At 37.0% G+C, this 15,205-nt stretch overlaps 1 protein-coding gene across 10 annotated transcripts in view; it reads right to left on the reverse strand.

Moving 5' to 3' along the window:
- APC (APC regulator of WNT signaling pathway) overlaps window positions 1-15,205 on the reverse strand; it is a 132,649-nt gene that overhangs the window by 49,567 nt on the left and 67,877 nt on the right. For all 10 annotated transcript variants that reach the window (XM_055536497.1, XM_055536490.1, XM_055536499.1 and 7 more), the window contains 2 exons: window positions 8,955-9,063; window positions 6,242-6,355 (listed from right to left, as the gene is read on the reverse strand). In XM_055536497.1, the coding sequence (XP_055392472.1) occupies window positions 6,242-6,355; window positions 8,955-9,063 (223 nt within the window). The remainder of the gene's footprint in view (window positions 1-6,241; window positions 6,356-8,954; window positions 9,064-15,205) is intronic.

Consider the following 15,205-nt stretch of genomic DNA (forward strand, 5'->3'; position numbering starts at 1 on the left):
GGAAAGATTGAGGGTGGGAGGAGAAGGGGACAACAGGATGAGATGGTTGGGTGGCATCATCGACTCAATGGACGTGAGTCTGAGTGAACTCCAGGAGTTGGTGATGGACAGGGCGGCCTGGTGTGCTGCGGTTCATGGGGTCGCTAAGAGGCAGACACAACTGAGTGACTGAACTGACTGACTGACCTCTAAAACATATATAATAGTAAATTTGAGATAAATTAAAGATCTAATTGAAAAATAAAACATTAGATTTACTAGAAAAAAATATGAGGGTATATTTAAAGATAGGAAAAGATGTAAAAATAGGTCGAAGAAAGCACAAATATGACAATATAATTAATTTAGCATTACAATAAAAACTAATTTTTTGTTATCATTAAGCTAAAGTAGGTAACAGATTTGGCAGGGAAGGGCTGTGAAATACATCCTGTATAACCGACGGGTATTAAGAGTATATTAAAATATCTCTTAAGTATATATGAATAAGACATCTAATAATATGAAAAAAACAGCAAAAAGAAAATCTAAAAGTCTAATACATACATGAAAAGATATTCAACTTCAGTTACTCATGAAAGCATAAACTAAATGACAAGATAATTGTTTCATATGCCCCTTGACTATTAATTATAAAGTCTGACTCACAATTTCTGAAGGGAAAAAAAAAAACAACAGTCAAAGGAAACAGAATTCTCATATACTACTGGGAGGAACGTAAACTGATAAATCATTTTGAGTGCAATTTGGCAAACAATATTCAGAACACTCCTACCTTAGGGCCAGCAATTACGCTTTCAGGTATGTATACCAGAGCAGAGGTCAGCAAGTTAAAGCTTGCCAGTCATGTGTGCTTATGAATTAAGTTTTACTGAAATGCAGCCATGCTCATTTGCTCATATACTGTTGTCTATGGTTGCTCTCTTGCTACAAAAGCAGAGCTGAGTAGTTGCAACAGACCACATGGTCCACAAAGTCTAAAATACTTACCATACAGCCCTCTAAGAAAAAGATTCTTGACCTAGAAAAACTTTTGTGCACGTTTATAGGATATGGATAAGAATGTTTATCAGAGTTGTTTTAACAGTGAGAAATTATAAATAACCTAAGTATCTGTCAACCAGAAAACAGGTAAAGCTACACAGAACTATGTCATCCATGTATTTATAAAACATTACAGCAGTACAGAAGTATAAGTAACCTTCACCCTACCAATCCCCAACTCCCAGAAAAAGCTCTTATGAACAACTCGATGTACATTTATCCAACTTTTTCTTACACGCATAGAGGAGAGTAGGGAGCACCATACTAGGTGCCCAAATGTGTGCTGAACAAAGAAACAAATAAATAACCAAACTGTTAACGGAGATAGCTAGAGACTAATTCAAACAGGCATGGGCAAGAGTGGAGTTTGTTTCAATTTCCCCTGAACTGTTCAACAGTCATTTGCATGTGTTTTACTGGTCATCTGCATTTTCTTTTCAATAAACTGAATGACTACATCCTCTGCCCATATAAAAACAGTTGTCTTTTCCTTATTAGTTTGTAGAATTCTTACAGTACAGGGATATTAAACCTTTCTCCCTTGATGTGTCACAAACAGTTTCCCGTATGCTTTTTCCTGCAGGATGAATGCTTTAAAATTTTACAAAATAAATCCTGTGCCCTCCTATTGCTTTTGGGTTTCCATTCTTAATTAAGATCTCTCTTGTCCTGCATTTTCTTCTATTAATTTTATTTTTTACATTTAGATATTTAACTCACCTGTAACTGTTCATGTACAAGATGTGAGGTAGGGATCTAATTTAATTTCTGTACTACCAAATAGGGCTTCTCTGGTGGCTCAGTAGTAAAGAATCTGCCTGCCAATGCAGGAGATGTGGGTTCAATCCCTGGGTCAGGAATATCCCCTGGAGAAGGAAATGGCAACCCACTCCAGTATTCTTGCCTGAGAAATTCCATGGACAGAGAAGCCTGATGGCCTACAGTTCACGGGGTCACAAAAGAGTCGGACATGACTTAGTGACTAAAAGATAACTACCACCAAAAAGGTTCCTAGTTATTATCTATGCGTTCACTGAGTTATTTACCACTCCCCACCCCACCCCGCCCCAAACTTGCAACTTTTATCATTAAGAGATTCCAGATTTTCTTACATCTTTTTCTAGTCTCTATTCTGTTCTATTTGCCTACGTCTATTCCTGTGCTATTAATATCATACTGTGATTACTGCAACACCTTTACAGTAAATTTTACCAAATGGTAAGGTAAATCCTTACTCATTATAATTTTCTTAAATACTTTTGGAAATTCTTACTTTACAAACTTAAGAATCATTTTTCCGGGTTCTAAAAAAACTAAGATTATGACTGGAATCATATTATATTTCTATATCAACTTTTTAAAAAAAGACATTATTAGGATATTAAAATCTTCTCACCTAGGGATCTTATTTATTTTTAGCAACAGGGACATCAATGGTGTAATGGAAGGGGGATCTTACGCACCTGAAACAAGGTTCTGGAGTGATACCCTACCATGTGCGACGGATGACCAGCAGGACACGCAGCAGGCTCCCTCTCGGGTGGAAGGGGAGACTGCCAGTTATAGAGTGATGTCAGGTTGGCTCATTAGTTACCAGGGAAACCAGCAGGGGGAAAGCCCTTCACTGCCCCAGTGATAGGCACAGTCAATAGCTGGGGCCGGGCAAGTATGTGGGAAGGTCAGTCTTGTATGCAGGGTGCAGGGGAAGCAGGCACTCACAGGATGTACAGACAGCAAGAGAACAGCCAGCCTGAGTGGTCTGGCTACTCACTTCACTCCTCCATACCCTGCAGGACCCTTACAATCTTGGCCTCTCTTTTGAGATATCCCTGGCGTCGCTGCAACCAGATAACACAAACACAACGCAGACAGCCACACAGGCTTCTCTACTTTCAAGGCCACATAGCGTGTCCTTTAGCAATTTTATATTTTTCTTCATGTGGGTCTGTTTTTGGTATTTTAAAGTTTCCTGCCATTATGAAGAGATCCTTCTATCCAATTTCCATTTCTAAATGGTAGCCATTGCTAATAGAGAAACACTAATTTATCTTAACTCCAGCTACCTTACTGAGTTCTCTCATTAGCTGAAATACTTTTTGGCTCTTTGCCATGGCTTTTCTAGGTAGATAACTATATAATTCACAAATGACAATTATTTGGTCTCTTCCCTTCTAGTTGGAAAACAGTGCAGTAAACACTTGTTTTCTTTCTACCTGCATTAGTGGAGCCTCCAAACAAAGTTGAGTGATAGTGATGACAGCAAGCAGCAAACCACGTTACTGACCGCAACGGTAATAATCTAATTATTTCTCTATTTTCTCAATCGAATATAATGTTGGCTTCTGTTTCATAATTATTTTTTTAAAAACTTTTACTCCATTTTTATTTTTACTTGGAATTTTTATCCATCTCTTTTCCTTGCAAAGGAGGTACCACATTTTTTTCTCATGGCCTCAGGCCTTCTTGGAATTCACTTTCATGTTCATTAGCTGGCCATTCTAGTCTTACATGTTGAGTCACTCAAGCAGAGTTACAAGGCAAAGAATTACTATGGGCAATTATTTTCATTATTCCCATTACCTAATTATTAATATTTGTAACAGCTGCATACTACTAATTTAATAACTACCCAAATGATGGACACTGAAATTGTCTCTCTCTGTAAGTGTCTTACAAATAGTGTTGCAATGAATATCATAAAATCTATACTTATATTCTTGCTGCTTTAAGTAGACATTCGTGGAAGACATATTCTGAGAGTCTTACAGAATTACTAGGTCAGAGGGTAAAAACATTTTAACTTTGATAGGTAGTGCTACAGAGTCCTTCAGGACTGTACCAGTTTATTCTTACAACAGGCAGACGACAACGCTTCATATTACAATCTCTTACAATCTCACCAGTATTACATGACGCTAAACTTGAAAGCTTTTGCCAGTCTGATAGGCAGAAAATTAACCAACCAAACAATAAACCACCACCACTAACAAAAAACAACATTATTTTGTGTTACTTTTCCCTAATGACTAGTGATGTTTCAGTATCTTTTCACAATCATTTATTAACCACTTGTACTTTTGTGATGGGACTACTCATACCTTTTGATTATTTTCCTCTTTGGTTGTCTTGTTTTCAACTGATTTGTAGGTGCTCCCTGTATATTAGGGATATTAACTCCTCATATGTACTACAAATACTTCCATTTTTGCTTTGTGTACAATATTTCTTTAACCCTAACCTTAATATGGAGAAGGCAATGGCACCCCACTCCAGTACTCTTGCCTGGAAAATCCCATGGACGGAGGAGCCTGGTAGGTTGCAATCCATGGGGTCGCTAAGAGTCGGACACGACTGAGCGACTTCACTTTCACTTTTCACTTGCATGCATTGGAGAAGGAAATGGCAACCCACTCCAGTGTTCTTGCCTGGAGAATCCCAGGGATGGGGGAGACCAGTGGGCTGCCGTCTATGGGGTTGCACAGAGTCGGACACGACTGAAGAGACTTAGCAGCAGCAGCAGCAACCTTAATATATTTCCAGAATAAATGAATGTTTGCTGTACTTATAAAATATGGGCTAAAAATTCCTTAGAATATTAACTAGCAAAAAAAGAACACTATATTCCAGAACAAAATTAAAATGAATACATCTGCAAATATCTGGACAAAATGGCCAAGAAAGAATTCAAGTTAATCTGTTCTACAGTAAGCTGTCTGGAATATACTTATTTATATATATATATATTAGAGAAGGCAATGGCAACCCACTCCAGTACTCTTGCCTGGAAAATCCCATGGGTGGAGGAGCCTGATAGGCTGCAGTCCACGGGGTCGCACAGAGTTGGACACGACTGAGCGACTTCACTTTCACTTTTCACTTTCATGCATTGGAGAAGGAAATGGCAACCCATTCCAGTGTTCTTGCCTGGACAATCCCAGGGACGGGGGAGCCCATCCGTCTCTGGGGTCGCACAGTCGGACACGACTGAAGCGACCTAGCAGCAGTAGCAGCAGCATATTTATATATTAATACAGAAATTTTCGAATCTACATCTTATTTCTTAAGTACCTTTAAAAACAAACACAATAACAGATACAGAAAAACATGCATACAGTATTCCATAAATTCACATTCTAAAAACGTAAATTCATATAAACCAGAGTAAAATTTCTTAGTTTTTCTATAAAAAACAAAGAAAATCTGCCTGGTATTTTAAAATAATTTCATGAAAACATCAACTGTTACAAATACTAAATCTGTATTAATTGTATCATATAATTTAATTTACAGTATTTTTGGAAATTCATTATATATTCTTGATTCCTTGCCACTTATATGGTGATAAATACCTTCTCCCAATATGTAACTTATCTTTTCACCTTTTTTTCCTTTTGGCCATGCCACTTGGCTTGTGGGGTCTTAGTTCTCTGACCACAGCCGGAACTCAGGGCCTGGCAGTACAAGCACTGAGTCCAGACCGATGGACAGACAGGAAATTCCCAAACGTGTTTTTTCCCCTTTTCATTTTCTTTAAGGTGCCTAATAAAGATAAACTCTTAATTTTAAAGTAGTAGAATTTTACCAATCTTTACAATTAGTCTAATGTCTTAAATCCTTTCTTATCCCAATATTCTTTCTTTACATAGTTGAGAGTAGAAACACGGGAATGTTCTCCATCCAATTCGTTTCTCTTCCCAATGTTCTCTTTATATGTTTCTCTCCTTGAATGAGACTTTCCTTTTTTAATATTCTGGGTTTCATTACACAAACACAGAAGTAAAAATCTCAAAGGATAACTAAAGTTAGCTAGCAACTAATAAGATGACCAGAATCGAATTCTTTTTCCCTCTTATAATTCCAAGGCATAGCAGAACAGTACCAGAGAACTGAAATATGAGGGCAGAATTATGCGAATACTAGTTATGCTTCCAGCAGCCATAGTAAATTATTCTTATTTTGAACTAGTGCCAAAGTAAAGACAGACTTTAAAATATCTTTAATATTTTCATTTTGATTCATTTTGATATTTGGCAAATCTAATACAGTTATGTAAAGTTTAAAAATAAAATAAAATTAAAAAAATAAAATAAAATATCTTTAATAATAAAACTTAACCAAAGTTAACAGAGCTGTAATTCATTAGATTCTTCACAGAAATCTAGCTATTCCTGTTTCACAGTTTAATAATAAATGTTACCTGTGCTCGTTTTTCCATATCCTGGCAAGTACCTAGTTGTTCTTCCATCGCAACTCTGATTTGCCTTGCCTCATATTCCAACTGCCTTCTGGTCATATCTGTTTGTAAGGAAAACTAAAACACAAATAAAATGGAAATGTGAATATCTTGTGTTTATCAGTAAAAATAAAAAAGCATGTAAGTATCAATAAAGAAAATGAATAAACAAATACATAATTGTTACATATGAGAAAATTATTTTTTACTCTACGAAGTCCTAAAACTTGATGATCAGTGCGAGGCTCAGCCTGGGTTTCTGATATGAAGTGAAGAGTTGAAACACTTTTATTTCCCCACAGTCACAAATAGTTTTAATTAAATTGTACTAGCTCTTTAAAATATATATATATATATATATGTGTGTGTGTGTGTGTGTGTGTCCAGTTAAGGTAAGCCTATTTTTAGTTACCTTACAATTCTTCTGCCCTGAAGAAGCACTACTTTGAATTATTAAAAATTAGAATATTAATGTGGACAAAATAGAAAAACCAAGAATCAGGTCCATCATCCTTAAGTTGATACCTCACTTTAGGATTGTTATATACATATAGACTAAACTGAGAGAACTTTCCCGCATGTAAAATGAAGAAGATAGAATAAAGAAAAGCTTTTATATAATACAATCATAAATTGCGAGATAATACAAACTTTTTGGTAAAAATATAAATATGAACCAAAGTTGAAACAAACCAAAAAAAGTACTTCTTCATGGAGTGGGTGTTAGTACATTCAAAACTTTATTAGCCCTCTAACTACAATTCCAGACGCTGTGGTAACTGCTAGGTATAAAAAATGAGGGAAAGGAGAAGGCAAAGAAACTTACAAAGACATGCTCCAAGGCTAAAAAACGACCAGGCAAAATGACAGGTGACAGTTATAATGGACCATGAAGGGAATAATCAAGTGCTGTAGATTTTTCATGCTCTATAAGTCCAATAAAAAGCTGCATGTGGACAATTCCCTGCAGGTCCAGGAGTTAGGACTCCAAGCGCTCACTGTCAAGGGCACAGGTCTGACCCCTGATCAAGAAACTAAGACCCTACATACATATACACACATACTCACACACACACACACACACACACACACAAGCTGCATGTGTATGTGTCTGACTCAGAATAGCATTCTGTAGGCCTAAGAATCCCAAACTGTGTTGTCAGGTAAGTTAGAGGACCTTTCACCCTTTTCTCTTGCAATATACAGATGACACACGCAGAATGTGTTCCTATAGGCATATCCACATTATGTGTTGTAATACAGTTGAAACAGTCTGCATGCTGTGAGTCATGTTATAACTACAGTGAGTCAGTTATAACTACACTTATTTGTCCTCCACTTCTAAAAATCCCTTGCACGAAAGGCTGAAGATGACACACTATGCTACAATAATGTGGTTTATATCTGATGTTTTAAGCAATGCCTAGTAACCTGATAAGTATTTCCATATGAAATAAATCTTAACCTGCCTTCCCAATATAAAATAAAAATTTTGTGAATTTAAAAATATTTATGAAATATACGCAATTTACATTTGCTAATGTTGCCTAATGGTCTATAATGTCTTACATATCCTCTTAAATAAATGTGACTGACTATATGGTAAATTAATATGGGAATGATTTGACAACTGATCTTTGTTTCAGGTATTAATCGATTGCTCTTGAACTGTTTCATATACAACTGCATGCAGACAGCTGGACTCTAAATATTGTACATTTTAATCACCAAAGTGAATGTTAAGCAAAACACCACTTTAACATTAAGAGCAAATATCCCTCCAAACCCTCCTGAGCTCCTAATCCTCAGGCGTCAACACTCCCTATGAACTGTTCTTTCATTTGTGGTGTCTCCTGAGCTCCCAAAAGGATGTTAAAGACGTTGTCAGGAAGGGAGATTCTTTCCCTCTCACAAACCTGGATAAGTTTGTGCTCAGGAGGCTGAGCACTAGTTCTAGCTCCTGCCAGACAATGCCCACGCAGGAAACTGATTAACTGTGTGTTTTGGAAAAGGTTTTTCCTTCGTTGTACTTTTTCTTTTACTATGTCCTCTCAAAACTTTATTAGAAAATAAAAAATCTAAGCTAAGAGTGGAAGATTAATTTTAATTGGTCTATTAAATTGTTTTAAAATTTATGGGTGACAGTTAAAGTCTTATTTAAAATTATTAATGTCCTTCAGAAATGTTCTTATACGTGTCACCCCATAAATAAAACAGTTAACTTGGAGAGGCTGGGTGGGGAGGGAGAGGCTGACAGAATTAAGTTATTTTTTACATAGTTATATTAGCAAAACAAACAACTTTTAGTGCTTGCAAAAAGCCCTAACATCTGTGCCAACAGCTACTGTCATTTATAATAACTAGAATAGGACTCAAGTTATTTCAAAGATACTTTCATTGCAAAAACCATCTGGCACGAGTCCTGTAATATAGTTCAAAAAAACAGACAGATGGTGAAAAACATTTCTACAGAGTATCTTTGGTAATTCAACACATCTAATAAAAAACCTGGTTGAATCCTTAATCTTTTAGTTGTATCATCTTTATATACAAAATTCACTGACTATATATTTATGTTGAAGTTGGATAAAACATATTACAGTTTACAAATAACTATATAGTTATAAACAGATATACTTTCAGATATAAAAATAAGTTATTTTGTCAAGTTACTTACATTTTCAGTTAAAGGAAGGCTATCTATTCTTTTAGTGAGATTCTGAAGTTGAGCATAATACCAGTCTTTTTCCTTTTCTTCTTTGTCAAGGTCAGCAAGAAGCAATGATCTGTTTTTCAAAAAAAATTTAAGTTTACACAATGCTAATACAGAGCACGTAACAGCAACTCTCATAAGCTATAACTGTAATGTTTTCTATTTAAAGTAATATAATGAATAAGTAAGAATTTTACTAATTTGAGATTTCTGAAGGTAGGACTAAGATTATAGTCATTAAAATTTGAATATTAAAAGTTTTAAACTTTTTCAGCTAAATAAGATGGCAACCATTCTTACTAGAATATTTACATTCTAACCAAATGCTTTCGTCACATTTATTTACAATCTAAGAATTTGATGTTGGTATACAGTAAAAAGTACAGATTTAATAAAACTCAGATACAAGAATAAAAAGTATAATAAAGAAGCAAAGAAAAGCAGTAATTATGCAAAAAATAAATCTAGAGTATAGGGAACTATTGCATGTAGCTTTCAGCTTCTTATTGATCAAAATAAGAAATATATTATCACTGTGTAATAAGAGGAGGTTGTTCTGAGGGAGAGAAACATTTTCTTAGGCTTGGAATCTGAAGATGAACTTGTTACATAATTTCTGACAACCCAATCGATGATGTCCTCAATAACAACCTATATCAATACTCTATACCTGATCAATATACACATAAATTCAAAATAAAGTGTTAAGAGGAAAAAATCAGTAGGTACAAGAAGTATTAAAGATCCTGCATGGCTCAGAGGGTAAAGCGTCTGCTTGCAATGCAGGAGACATGGGTTCGATCCCTGGGTTGGGAAGAGCCCCTGGAGAAGGAAATGGCAACCCACTCCAGTACTCTTGCCTAGAAAATCCCATGGACAGAGAAGCCTGGTAGACTACAGTCCATGGGATCGCAAAAAGTTGGACACAACTGAGTGACTTCACTTTCACTTTCACAAGAAGTATATGATCTATGTCCTTTTGTGTGACTCCTTCCCTAAGCGACCACTAGTATTCTCTTATATTTATTTCCAGAGACATTCTATAAAAATGAAAGAATATGTGTGTATATGTACACGTACATTTTAAAACATAAATAATAGCATATTATTAGCTGTGTTGTCTTATAACTTTTTACCACTTAAAGTCTATCTTGGAGATCATTCTTGTATCAGAATATAAAAAGGTTCTATGTGTTTTTCTGCTAGCTGCAAAGATATTTATGAATCCATACAAGAGTAAATAGTAACTGGTTCTACGTTAGAGGGCATTTAGGGTCTTTTTTTTTTTTCCATTTAGGGTCTTTCTAATCTTTTGCTATTATAAATAGTGCTCCACTGAATATCCTTATATGTAACTTCATTGTACAAATATGCAAGCATGTATAGACGACAAATTCCTAGGATATGTAAATTTTTAACTTACTGTCCTTACTAGATATTGTACCAACTTATGCTTCTGCCACCTTTGACAATCTAAATGCTTTATCAAACTTTTAAGACTCTTTTACATTTCTAGGGTTTAAAAAATGGTGTATCATTATGGACTTCCTTGTTTTTGGCCATGCTGCACAGCTTGTGGGATCTTAGTTTCCAGACCACGGATGGAACCCCAGCTCGCGGCATTAGACGTGCAGAGTCCTAACCACTAGACCAAAAGGGAATTCCCTATTACTAAGGTTTTAATTTGATTTCTTTTAGTATGGGTAAGGGTAAACATTTTTCCAAGTTTAAAATCCATTTTTATTTCCTTTTCTGTGGCTTTTTCTTATTTACAGGACCTCTTCTGCATTAGGAACAATAGTACTCTGTCAGTTATAAATGTTATTTTCTCAGTTAATCACTTGAATATGAAGATATTTTTTATTATAGCTTCTGGGCTTTGCTCTTACTTGAGTCATTCCCCACTCTGACTCTGTTATTAACACTTTAAAATTCTATTTGATTATATTTTCTTGATGAGTATGTATGCATGTATGTGGAAAGTTCTACTGTTGCTAAACTTTCCTTTCTTTACTGAGAAGCAACTTGAAAAATAAGAAATAAGCCTTCGCTTTTTGCTGTGGCAACCTCAGTAGTGGGGGAATTCATGGGAAGAAGCCAGATCTTGGTTACGATGTACCAACCTGAGGCAGAGGTGCTGACCAATGAGAAGCTGCCCTCTTCCCTCCATTTTTGACAACAGGAGCAGGAGAAAGCAGTCCAGAAATCCTGAACCCCTTTCACAGGCTGGGTATTACAACTAGCAAAAAAAATGAGATCTGACCCTATTTTTAAATGATCCCTGATGAGCACCTGCAGGACCTACCAGGACTAAGGCAAGGAAACAAGGGATAGAGGGAGATGCTATTTCTTCTGATTCAGTTCAGTTCAGTAGCTCAGTCTGACTCTTCGCAACCCCATGAATCGCAGCACACCAGGCCTCCCTGTCCATCACCAACTCCCGGAGTTCACTCAAACTCACTTCCATCGAGTCGGTGATGCCATCTAACCATCTCATCCTCTGTCGTCCCCTTCCCCTCCTGCCCCCAATCCCTCCCAGCATCAGAGTCTTTTCCAATGAGTCAACTCTTCGCATGAGGTGGCCAAAGTACTGGAGTTTCAGCTTTAGCATCATTCCTTCCAAAGAACACCCAGGGCTGATCTCCTTCAGAATGGACTGGTTGGATCTCCTTGCAGTCCAAGGGACTCTCAAGAGTCTTCTCCAACACCACAGTTCAAAAGCATCAATTCTTTGGTGCTCAGCCTTCTTCACAGTCCAACTCTCATATCCATACATCACCACTGGAAAAATCATAGCCTTGACTAGACGGACATTTGTTGGCAAAGTCATGTCTCTGCTTTTCAATGTGCTATCTAGGTTGGTCATAACTTTCCTTCCAAGGAGTAAGCGTCTTTTAATCTCATGGCTGCAGTCACCATCTGCAGTGATTTTGGAGCCCCCCAAAATAAAGTCTGACACTGTTTCCACTGTTTCCCCATCTATTTCCCATGAAGTGATGGGACCGGATGCCATGATCTTAGTTTTCTGAATGTTGAGCTTTAAGTCATCTTTTTCACTCTCCTCTTTCACCTTCATCAAGAGGCTTTTTAGTTCCTCTTCACTTTCTGCCATAAGGGTGGTGTCATCTGCATATCTGAGGTTATTGATATTTCTCCCAGCAATCTTGATTCCAGCTTGTGCTTCTCCAGCCCAGCGTTTGGCATGATGTACTCTGCATATAAGTTAAATAAGCAGTGACAATATACAGCCTTGATGTACTTCTTTTCCTATCTGGAACCAGTCTGTTGTTCCATGTCCAGTTCTAACTGTTGCTTCCTGACCTGCATATAGGTTTGTCAAGAGGCAGGTCAGGTGGTCTAGCATTCCCATCTCCTTCAGAATTTTCCACAGTTTATTGTGATCCACACAGTCAAAGGTTTTGGAATAGTCAATAAAGCAGAAATAGATGTTTTTCTGGAACTCTCTTGCTTTTTCTGATCAGTCTTCAATAAATTGACTTATTTAATCAAGATCTGGGTGCTAAAAGTGCTCAAATGAATAAGCTAATTTTAGCTATGGTATTGGAGAAGGAAATGGCAACCCACTCCAGTGTTCTTGCCTGGAGAATCCCAGGGACGGGGGAGCCTGGTGGGCTGCTGTCTATGGGGTCGCACAGAGTCGGACACGACTGAAGCGACTTAGCAGCAGCAGCAGCAGCGATGGTATTGGAGTGAGAAAAATGTTAAGGAGAATAGGGCCAAGTTGTTGCTATCAAGTTTAAGACTGAACTCTGGCAAAATGCTCTTGCTTGCGAAGCCAAAGTCAAGAGCCAACATGGTAACAAGTGGTTAACTGACAGGAGTTGATCTTATGACTCATACCACAGTATTTAAGGCTCAAAACTGAAAGGAAGCTGGTGGGTCTTTATCATTTAGCAGATTAAAGGCTTGTTTAGTGACTGTCAACAGTCTTCTTTAAAATGTAAATGTTAGCTAGGAAGTTAGACAGGAACAAGGGGAGGCCTGGCTGAAAGGGATGCAAGCTGATCTCTGAACATCCCAGACACACCCATGAGAGCCCACAGATGTTACAAAATAAGCACAGAGACTTTTCAACTACTGCACATGGGCCCTGGGCACACAGTGGATGCAAACCACCAGGGGGCTTCTCCAAGTAGACTTAGGCAGTTAGGAGGCCTTTAAGGGCTTATGAATATTCTACATCTAATTATAAGATGGACTTAGGGGAAGACATATGGTAAGGCATAACAACACAGCCTGCTGTTACATAACTTGAAATTGTCAACTGGCCTTGAGTGTATGACCATTTGCATTCCTCTCATTGATTGGTGGTGGGTACAAGCCCTACTCTGCACCAGGTGTAACCAAAAGGAAGAGACTGGACCTATAATAAAAGGGGAGCCAAGAGGGATCAACAGGAAAGATGGGAGGGCTCCTTTGGGAGTATCTTACTAAGAAAAGATCTGTCTGCTTGAGCTGAACTGAGCTGTAACTTGTCTGATGTTCTACACCTTTTGGTCCATTGCTCCAAATTTTTATTGCGATGAGACAAGAACCAAGGAAGATAAATAAACTGACCTGACATAAATTTCATGTCTTCTTAGTCCTCTAGCTAACTCAGGATCATCTAGAAGAACATGGCACATGTATCAGGCATTTAAATATTTGTTAAAAAGTATTAATGGCTAATGTGACAATAACTATTTGATTGTATCAGACATAGAGTGCTAAGCAGTTTTTTAAAAGTATCTAATTTCATCCTCACAACATATTTTAACTGGAAAACTGAGGTTCAAAAAGGTCATGGAGCTTCCCTGGCGGTACAGTGGTTAAGAATCCTCCTGCCAATGCAGGGACACGGGTTTGACCCCTGGTCCTGGAAGATCCCACATGCCCAGAGGTAACTAAGCCCACGCGTCACAACTACTGAAGCCTGTGCTCCCTACAGCCCGAGTGGCAGAACAAGCCCCCATTCTCTGCAACCAAAGAAAGCACCTGTGCAGCAAGGAATACCCAACACAGTCAAAAATAAAAGTAAATTAAGAAAAAAAAAAAGGGTATGGATCTGGGCTTCAGTTCTGGCTTCTATTTTCTAACACCTACCTCACTTAAACTTACTGTATCTATAGGTAATACAGAGAACAAGAGAAAAATGATACAGAGATAGTTTCTATGACTTAAGGGATGTCTGGAAAGAAAGAGTAGAAAAACAGAGGGGGTAAAATCATCAAAGAAATAACAGAATTTTCAAAAGTTGAAGAAAATAAATCCTAGACCTATTCACACAATCAATCAAGTACGAGAGCAAAATACAGCTTTTGTCACATAAACAAGGGCTAAATTTACCTTCAAACAATGGTGAGAACCAGGAGGCCACAAGATATTGAGAACTACACACACATACACACACACACTCTTTGTGAATAAAATCAGGCCTTTGTCACATAAAGCAAAGTAAGTTCCTAGGAAAATTGGCACTCTCATATGCCTCTTAACAGCTCAAAGGGGACAAAGTGGTGGAAGAATGGGTACTCCAGTTAGCTTCTGATTGTTTCCTAGACTCTCAGAAACAGTCCTGGTTCAAGATATGAAACAGAGATTCATTTAAACTCAAGAGATTAAAGAAAGCTTAACACTATTTCTGGTCCATGATTATTGTTATTTTTAGAGATGGTCACATCTAAAACCAGAGAGAAAGTAGTAAAAGGTCTTTTGCCTCTCAATGAGATATGCTGGGTATTTTCCATATGTTAATATCCATTGTTCATAACTCCACAAGGTAGAACCATATTCCTATTTTACAGAAGGAAATGACACAAAAATTTAAAGACTTGACCAAGGTCCCAGAGAATTTATACATTTGTACATTTATGCAAATTAAGATTTATAAATTTGAGTATTTCTTGAAAGTCCAATAGAACTTTTAGGAATATAAATATGGTATCAATCATGTATAAAGGAATTTATAATTTTATAGGAGGTACAAAAATACTTGACAAAGTTCTTGGCAACTATATATTCTGATACTTGTGAGATGATTTTAAGTTCAAGAAGAAAAGAATTAACATAGTAGCTCTTAGAAACAAGAATTGATTCTGTGCCAAGCAACATTTTTTTAAGAAACCGAAACTGATAAATTGTTTCATTTGTTTAATAATGGAAACCAGTCAGCTTATACTGAATCTGGTAGCTACTTAATTCATTTGAAAAGATAA

The sequence above is a fragment of the Bubalus kerabau genome, chromosome 10 (genome assembly GCF_029407905.1).
Source record: "Bubalus kerabau isolate K-KA32 ecotype Philippines breed swamp buffalo chromosome 10, PCC_UOA_SB_1v2, whole genome shotgun sequence".
Lineage (NCBI taxonomy): Eukaryota > Metazoa > Chordata > Mammalia > Artiodactyla > Bovidae > Bubalus > Bubalus kerabau.